This window comes from Aplysia californica, unplaced genomic scaffold (genome assembly GCF_000002075.1).
Source record: "Aplysia californica isolate F4 #8 unplaced genomic scaffold, AplCal3.0 scaffold00409, whole genome shotgun sequence".
Classification (NCBI taxonomy): domain Eukaryota; kingdom Metazoa; phylum Mollusca; class Gastropoda; order Aplysiida; family Aplysiidae; genus Aplysia; species Aplysia californica.
The window spans coordinates 135,712-144,731 of NW_004797679.1; the positions used below are offsets into that span (position 1 = coordinate 135,712).

Genomic DNA, 9,020 nt, shown 5'->3' on the forward strand with positions numbered 1-9,020 from the left:
GTGAAGACTTATCGTACGTCTTCGTCGAAGCTTTCCCTCCGACAGACCGCGAGGGGGAGGAGAACTACGTGTGTGACGTCACAGACAACCACGGCCACCACGTGACCAAAGACTACCGGGTCACCACCTACCGGTCCGTGTACATCATAGAAGCCGAATCCGGGGCACGTTGGATCAACGAAACGGTTAGAAAGTTCCGCTTTGATTCTTCTTTAACGGGACTCTCAGTTTGGCCGAATTTGGGGTCAAGCTATGAAAATGGTGAAATGGTATAGGTTTAACTCACCTATCAACACCATTAGGTTATTAAAGGGGCGGGACCTCCTATTTTAACGTCCGTCTCCGATAGGACCGAGCCAAGTTGGAAGTTCGTGTAAAGTGTCTTTCTCAAGGACACAACGTCGGACCGAGTGGAGGCTCGAACCCCCGAACTCGCAAGGGTCAAGCTATGCAAATTGAGATGTTGGCCAAATTTTTGAAGGTCAGCCAGTTCTTTGTCTGAAAAAAAAAACAAGGAGACTATTGAGAAAATCTTTATTTTCGTCGTAAATAGCCCTTGAAAATTTAAGGGTCGGTTAAAATGTGAATTTTCACAAAAATTGTCGTTTTTCTCAAAACAAGCCATTACGCAACCAAAATTTAGAAAAGGTCTATATATACATTGGGAACATTTTCTTTTGTTTTTCTTTGACACTTATTGAAAATAATTTCTGTTACATTCATAGGGACTTGTGTTGGTATACTCTTACCAAATTTGGTCAGATTTAGTAAGTTAAATAAGAACGCATTAGGGATTTGAAATGTATTGTTTATTGTCAAAATGACAGCCGTTCCCATAGCAACCGTTGTAGCTATGCAGAAACGAAAGTACATATCAAGATATTTTTATATGTCTAACTTATATATGCACTTGGATTTTATCTGAGGCAACAGACATAGAAAATTGCCCTAGAGGGTCGTTCCTCCCATTACGTTGCTGTTTTTTGTCGCTTTTTCTGTGGGTGGCCATAGGGCACAACTGGTAACTTGTCCTGCGTCTTTTCTTTCCCATTACGCTGGTTTATAAGGAATTTACTTCGAGATTAAAACCTGTTGATTCTTACTTCAATTTGGGGGAGTTGAATTCGGAAATGATATCCGTTTTTTATGTTCAGGTCTAGTTTTTTAGATATAGCATAAGGTCGAGTTTCCTTATTGTATTATAATGGGGGGAAAAGACATTGGGCACCTGGGATCAGCGATTTTAGGCTGCAAATAATTTGCTATGAAAGTAGCATTAGTTTTAAGCAGTATAAAACAACATTTTTCCTTTGCTGCTTCACTGTGACCCTTTAGTTTTCACTTAGCCAACAGTGTGTTTCCTAACCAAAAGCAGCCTTTTATTCTACGGTAACAGTCGTAACGCCTCATCATTGCGTAGACAATACTGACAATTACTGTGATATTTGCAGCGAAAGAACATAAAATAATAGTGGCTCAAAGGACAAAGATATCAGGCTTTGAATGGCCTATCTCCGCGTATTTTAGATGCGGAGTTGGTGACCAGGACAAAAGTTGGACTCCTTACGTAGGCAGTCATGTGCCTGTGCCAAAAGCCTTCTCCAGTAGTTGAAAAAAAGGACCCAAAGTTCTTTTCAATACTGATTGTTTGGCGTGAACCAAGCGATTATTCAGAAAAATGATGTGTCTGTAATGTGCAACCAGTTAGAAAAAGAACATAAGAGAAAGCGGGAGAGAATAGTTGTATTTCGAGATAATTTCACGTGCCCGACGTCAAGTACTACATAGTAAAGGTTTACCAATTAATTTCTGTCAAGCACGAGGCAATAATTACTGAATTAAAAGAAAGGGAAGAAGATACCCTTGAAGAACAGACTGAAGCTTAACACCAAATAAACCTCATTTTCGTGCAAAAGTTTCTTATAGGAATACATCGTATGATCATGTAAAATGGACTGAATGACCTTCTCCAAGACTCGCAGCTGCCAAAGCGCAGAGCAGACGTGTTGGGTTCGAGGCTCCAGCAAAACGAACTTGCTTGCTGACTGTACGGGGTGCCCACTACGGCTGGATCGGGCCGATCGCCCGTCTCGATCGCGTGAAACTGAAAACAAACACGTTTGTTTTAGAGGCGATCAAGTCGGGTGATCCCAGCCGTAGTGGGCACCCGGTATTAAAGTGAGCACATTTAGAAAGCGAGACGAAGATTTTTTTCCACTTTTTTTACAATGAAGGGTAACCTGGTTGAGGGTAACGATGGGGAATGTCTTATGAATGAGGTGCTCAGAGTGATGGACGTGGGAAACCTTTTCACCCAGACACTGCAGCTATGGAAAGCGACACTAAGAGCAAATAGACTGATAGTAAGATAGTAGATTACTGTTGGTTACTAACAAGAAATGTACCAAAACTTCAATACAAGAGATAAGCCACGAAACAATGAGTCAAATAAGTCTGAATTAACAATGCTAGCTCTAATTTATCACTTGTAAATTGTGAAATCCTGAATATCTTGAAAACTAGACCTAAATGTCAAATTTCATTACCATTTTCGTTCTCAGCATCCCAAACTCCATACAAAAAGTGTTTTTTGAACCAGGAAGCAGAAACTTTTTGAAAATTGGTAGACCGTTGATTGTTTCTGTTTGTCTGTGTTATCATTTCCCTGTACACTTAATAACCTCCATTGTGTCGATGTACTTTGCTTTACTCGAACTTAGCCCGCCTTTAAAACGTCTGGAGCGGATGGTTGGAGGGCGCCCCCTATGTCCTACTTCCTTTCTTTCCCTCTGTTGTTTCTGTATGACTGTCTTACTTTTTCACGGCACTAGGTGACCTTTATTGTGTCGTTTGACTGCTTAGAAAAATACATTAAAACTAACAAACAAAGAACAGAAGAACAGAAAGAAAGACCCATCTGGCTGTCAAACATTGTGCAACAGGAGATGACCACAATAATTTTGGATCCTTTTTATATATTATATTATATACTATACGCACACAAACATACACACACACACACACACACATACACACACACACACACATATATATATATATATAAAGTTGAAACCTTACTCCTCCGCAAAACATGTTCCCTCCATTTTTTTATGAATATTATACATGTATTTTGGAAAGTGGAACATTTGCTTTCCCCTCCCCGCCCCGACTTTTTTGGTCTTATCATTGAACCGAAGGTGTCGATTGGGGCTTTAAAATTCTACAATTACATAATAATTACCGAACCGAAAGGAAATATCTTAAGAAGGAAGACATTGATTTTTAAAAAATCCAGACACTGTTAGACCTCGAGCTCCAAGATTCCATGTGGTAGATTTAAGTTCATACAACCTCCCGTACCTCAGCTATCCCCATCCTCCTATACACATCTACATGTATGTATTACGGAGAAAAGACAAAGAACAAAATATAAACAAATAAATAAATAAATAAATAAATAACATGAAATAAATTAAGATTATTGTTATTTAAATGGTGCAGGTGGGGGCGTAAAACAGCTATGATCACACAGTGGCGGGGCGTAGAGAAGGGCTAAAAGGCTTGAGCCCCATTCACTCCCACCCCCACCCCCACCTCTTTCTCTCTGTAAATGAATGTTTCTTCTAATAATCGAGATAATCAGTTGAAACCGTTAGAACTGTTTCAGAATCTTCCGCCTCCCCCTTTAGTTGCATGCAGTGAACACAGACGCTTGCTCATTTATCCAATCACTGTAGTCACCGCTTACAACCATAGTAACCTAACAGCCAATCAAATGTGTTTAGAACTCAGCAAAGGATGAGCCAATTCCCATGGCCCTTTCTTAATGAAACTCTTCTAGAAAAAATGTAAAAGAAACAAACGAGAGCCCACGGAAACTGTTGTTACCAAGGGCTCGTTCTCTGCCAGCCCAGGCAATGGGGGGAAAGTTCATGACACACTTTCTCCAGAGACCCGGTAACCAAAACACGCTCGTGGGCTCACGTTTTAGGAATGCCTTGCTTTCTGCGACTCCACGGCCTTATCCAGTGACTGCTGTTTGTGTGCGTTTGCGAGTTTAATTAATTTATTTTTTTATTTTTTTTTGGAAAGTATTTTTCGGCGCTCGCAACTGTATAAGATTATATGAGCGCGTTTGCGTGTGAGTGTGTGAATGAAACATACTCTCATATATTTGGAATGTCCGATGAACCAAATAAATCTTACCTTTGAACTCTACTTCTCCTGATTTCTCAGCCCCACCCATATTTAGAACCACCCACCGCCACTGTGATCCCAACAATGTTGGCATAACTATAACTCATAAAACTGTAACGTAGATCCGAGCATCGAGATTTTTTTAAATGAGTGATTGGCGGGTGCTCTTGTTTGGTTTGCTGCTTCCTTCGCATCAAACATCTGTTAGGGGGCTCTCGTGGCCTAGAGGTTAAGGTGTTGGCCTCTCATTCAAAGGTCCCGTGTCCGAATCCAGGTAGCGACCGAAAAAATGTATTCTCTAAAAGTGTCTCCTTTCACCTCCTTTCCTGCTTTCTAGCAATATTCTGTCGTCTGCTTTCGCCTCCTCTTTCTGCCCCCACCCCCTCACCCCCTTTGCCCCTTCCTCTGGGCTCCTGACTCTTTTTGCAGCCTTTCTACTGCTACTCCTTGACTCCTTCTTACTGCTGTCTTCCTGCCACACCCCTGATCTTATGGCAGGAAAGATCTACACCTAGCCCTCTCGGACAAGGGCGATAAATCTCGGAGGTCCCGTGTGCAAGTTGCGCACGTTAAAGATCCCTTGGTGGTCTAAAATCGATAAGAGTAGGCTTCGGCCGCCACCCGGGCAAAATTCAAAATTTCCTACCAAACTAAAAGTATTAGGTGTGTCCCGCGTGCTCATATGACTTTATGCAGTTGCGAGCGCCGTAAAAACCCTCTACTATAACAAAAAAACATATACTATAAACATCTATTATTAATCGTCTTTGCCTCTCTTCCTCCTTTTCCTTGTATGCTACTTTCTAGTAACAACTGTTAATTAATTTTCGACACTTATACTTTACGTTACTTCACTTTATCCGTCTTCTTGTACCTCTAGGGCGTCGAGGGGAGAAAAAGCTTTTCCTCTCTAGCAAGTTTGATGGCCTGGCTGGGTGGAATGTTGTATGTTTTCAGGGTGTCCTTCAAACCCTCGATTCAGGTCTATCTTGGTCTTCCTCTAGCCTTGTACCCTGATATTTCGGCACTTATATGACCTGTAATTTGTATCGCAAATGCCGTAAAACTCCTTCTAAATCTAAGAATTTTCCTGTTCCTTTGGCAGACACTAGAGTTGAAGTGTCCCGTCTGGAGCCCCAGAAGGCCTCGTGTCGAGTTTTTCCTCACGATTCCTTCTATGACCTGTAATTTGTGTCGCAAATGCCGTAAAACTCCTTATAAAACTAAGAATTTTTTCTCTGTTCCTTTGGCAGACACTAGAGTTGAAGTGTGCCATCTGGAGCCCTAGAAGGCCTCGCGTCCTGTTAGGCCTGACGATTCATTCTAGTCACGGAGAATTCTCCCCAGACCAGCTCGTGGCTCAGGGAGACAACAGGTATGTGGCTTCGGCAGCCATTCACTCGGACACCCTGGACAGACTCGACCCGCACCAGATGTACTTGCTCAACACCTACGTCACCACCGGCGGAACCTGCTCTGCGACCACACAGATATACGACGGCGGGAATCACTGGGTCGACGCGGCTCACCTTTATAATAATATGCTCGTCCCCGACCGACCAAACATGGAGAGATGAATGAATGAAAGACAACACTACTGATTCTGACGACACTGGGTAGCCTATGTGGTTTCTGTGTCTTTATGGGGGGGAGGGGGTATATCTTTGGCATTTCGGTCTCACGTTTTTTTCAGATTTGTTTCGACGTGGGTGTAAAAACACCTTCTTTTATAACATTATTATAATTTTCGCTTCTAATATCATTATCATTTTCACTTCTTTGCTTGCAAACATCTTTTCAAAAGTTGATACAAATTCTCAAATCTGTATAAGCTCGCGTGAGTCTGTGCTATTATGATTGGGCTCTCAACTCATGCTCGTAGACGACAAGAGTTCGATTCCCACCACACGAGTATCCCTGTATGCATATTTGGATACTGTGTCCCTCACAACCTGGATTGGCCCCGATAGGCAAGAGTCAGTTGGTGGTTGGCGGGTGCTCTGGTGTGGTTTGCTCCTTCGATCTTTCCTTTCAAACATCTATCGGTCTTTTTCTCTCCTCCTTCTTTTTTGTATTTGTTACTCCCTTGCAGCACCTCTCATATACGTCACTTATATGACCTAAATGAGTTGCAAGTGCCGTAAAACTCTCACAAAAACTAATAGGCAGTGTCAAAACCTGAATAAAAGTATTGACTTAAAAATACATAGATCTATAATCCCTATTTCATGTAAACTTATGGTGGGCGGACTTATGGTCTGCAGTAGACCCATGATGTGTTGACTCTTGATGCATTGTGATGTGTAGACCCATGTTGTGAAGACCCATGATGTGTTGACTCATGATGTGTTGATCCAAGATGTGTTGACTCATGATGTGTTGACCCAAGATGCGTTGACTCTTGATGTGTAGAATCATGATGTGTAGACCCATGATATGTAGACCCATGATGTGTAGACTCATGGTGTGTTGACCCATGATGTGTTGACCCATGATGTATTGACCTATGGTGTATTGACCCATGATGTGTTGACCCGTGATGTGTTGACTCATGGTGTGTTGACCCATGATGTGTTGACCCATGATGTATTGACTCATTATGTATTGACACATGGTATATTGACCCATGATGTGTTGACCCGTGATACGTTGACTCATGATGTGTAGACTCATGTCAAACAATAACCCAAGGCCCAGATAATCAACTAATCACGTTCCCCTGTATCTTTCCTCTTCTATAATAAAGTAAACTTGAAATAAAACATTAAAATAGCAATAAACCAAAAAAAAAAATCTTTTTTTTCTTGGCTTTCACCAGATCAGCCGTAGATCCCAAGGGTTTTATTAAAAAGTGAAAGCAGATGTTGCCCTTTCGGAGTGGGACTGTTATAAATTTTTGATAATAAAAATGGCGAACAAAGGTATTGATTCTGAAAACATTGAACATTTACTTTGTTGTATGTAGGTCTGATCAACTGAGCGTTGTGTTTTCAGCAGCGTTCTAAAAATGCCAAGCTGCAGAAAACCTTAACAGAACTCGGAACAAACAGAAGGGGCCCCCATTTGTTTATTAAAGGTTATTTCTAAGGCTTGAAAGTACAGAAAGGAAAGTAATATCATGTTGTTGAATAATTCAGCCCCCCTCCCATCCTTTCCCCTCATTTTTCATTCACCACCGTAGCGTGTGGCTTTTAAGCTACCATTAGGCTCTCAAACGCAGGTCGTCATCGGAATTAATCAGATTTTATTTTTAGGCAGTCGCCCTTTTCGCACTCCATGTAAGCTTATCTTTCTTCGTGTCTCGACGTAGAAGTCTCGGGAATGGATTTTTAAAAAAGAAAAGACAAATGGAAATAAGAAAACGGGTCAGGAAAAAAAGGGGAAAGGGTAGCGGGAGGTCTTGAGCGATGTTTTCCCAGACTTTTTCTAGATTACAGTGGAATCAGAATAAACCGAATATGGTAAATCCGAACACAAGGATAAACCGAAAGAGAAGAAAATCCCCGGTTTTTTTGTTCTCTCTCTTCTGTTTCACTAGCCTCTCTAAGGCTACGAAAACCCGACAAAACCGAAGAAAATCTGGCGGTCTCGCAGATTTCGGATTAAGCTGACTTCTCATATAATATTATGTATCACAGCGTGGTGGAATCAGGCACTGGTCAATTTTGGGGCATATGGAATTATTGGTATCATTCTATAGCATGGTCATGTTCATATCCATCTATATTGAAATATTAGAGATTGAAGGAGATCAGGGTCGCTTGATTCCAGAGATCAAATTAGCGAGAAAATGGCTGCCTAAGTTTGATAACTTCGATATCCTGAGAGTCCTTGGAAACTGCAATTTTACATTTTTTTAATCCCTGAAATCAACGTTTTTAAAAAATATAATCCACACAGTAATGTGTTTTTAAATGCACGTAAAAGGACAATTTGAAAAAAATTGCCCTTTAGCCAAAAAATGCCGATTTCTGTGATTTCATTATTTTTGACGAGCGCCTGATTTCCCCACGATGCCTCACATATTGAATTATTCCAGATACATCTTATCGTTGAAGCAAATCCCAGGTATGATTAATTTATACAACTAGGCCTACGCGTGGATAAGGTGTGGATTAGTCGCTTGGGAAAGGGTGATGTGTATGTGCGAGCGTAATGCGTTTGGGTTTGTGTGTGTGTGTGTGTAAAGTGTGTGCGCGTGTGTGACGGTTTGTGAGTGAGTGTGTGTGTGTGTGTGTGTGTGTGTGTATGTGTGTGTGTGTGTGTTTGTGTTTGAATTGTGAGTGAATGAGTGAGTGGGTGAGTGTGTACGTGTGTGTGTGTGTCTGTGTGTGTGTGTGTGTGTGTGTGTGTGTGTGTGTGTGAGAGAGAGAGAGAGAGAGAGAGAGAGAGAGAGAGAGAGAGAGATTTGAGGGGTGGGGCTTAATAATATTCACATCCAGTCAAAGATGGACGAAAATTTAACTCAGGGGTGTGAAACATTAATTAACCATCAACCATCAGGTCAAGGGACCCAATCAAAATGACTTAATTACTATTAGCAATAATAGTAAGATCTCTCAAATTCACGCCAACCCGTCTGTGGCCTAGCGGTAAGCGCTTTGCTGTCGTAGGCCGGAGACCAGAGTTCGATTCCCGAGAGGGGAAAATTTTTATAGAGTATCGCCATCTTTCTACTGTGATGTTGTCATCCCTCTATGCACAGGTGGACCCTGACAGACAGGATAGGTTTGCTTCCTAAACATTATTTAATGATTTTAACTGTTTTCGATTGGGCTTTTAAAAAAGCATCAAAATCGAAAGAAAACTCAGGCCAAAGCCCC

General features: G+C 41.5%; 2 protein-coding genes across 2 annotated transcripts; one reads left to right on the forward strand and one right to left on the reverse strand.

Annotated features, from left to right (window-relative positions):
• Positions 1 to 6: 6 nt before the first annotated feature.
• Positions 7 to 6,246, forward strand: LOC101848450 (the record flags this gene model as incomplete). The annotated part of the gene is made up of 2 exons (XM_005104199.2): positions 7 to 185; positions 5,451 to 6,246. Coding segments are annotated over 2 exons (503 nt in total), but the record flags the coding sequence as incomplete, so codon positions are not given.
• A 177-nt stretch (positions 6,247 to 6,423) lies between these two features.
• On the reverse strand, positions 6,424 to 6,780 carry LOC106012544 (acrosomal protein SP-10-like). Its single transcript, XM_013085805.1, has one exon. The coding sequence runs from the start codon at positions 6,778 to 6,780 to the stop codon at positions 6,424 to 6,426; it is 357 nt and encodes a 118-aa protein (XP_012941259.1).
• Positions 6,781 to 9,020: the final 2,240 nt, after the last annotated feature.

Excerpts from the sequence above, each read along its gene's own strand:
- LOC106012544 (XM_013085805.1), bottom strand. The coding sequence starts at position 6,780 with ATGGGTCAACACATCATGGGTCAACACACCATGAGTCAACACATCACG.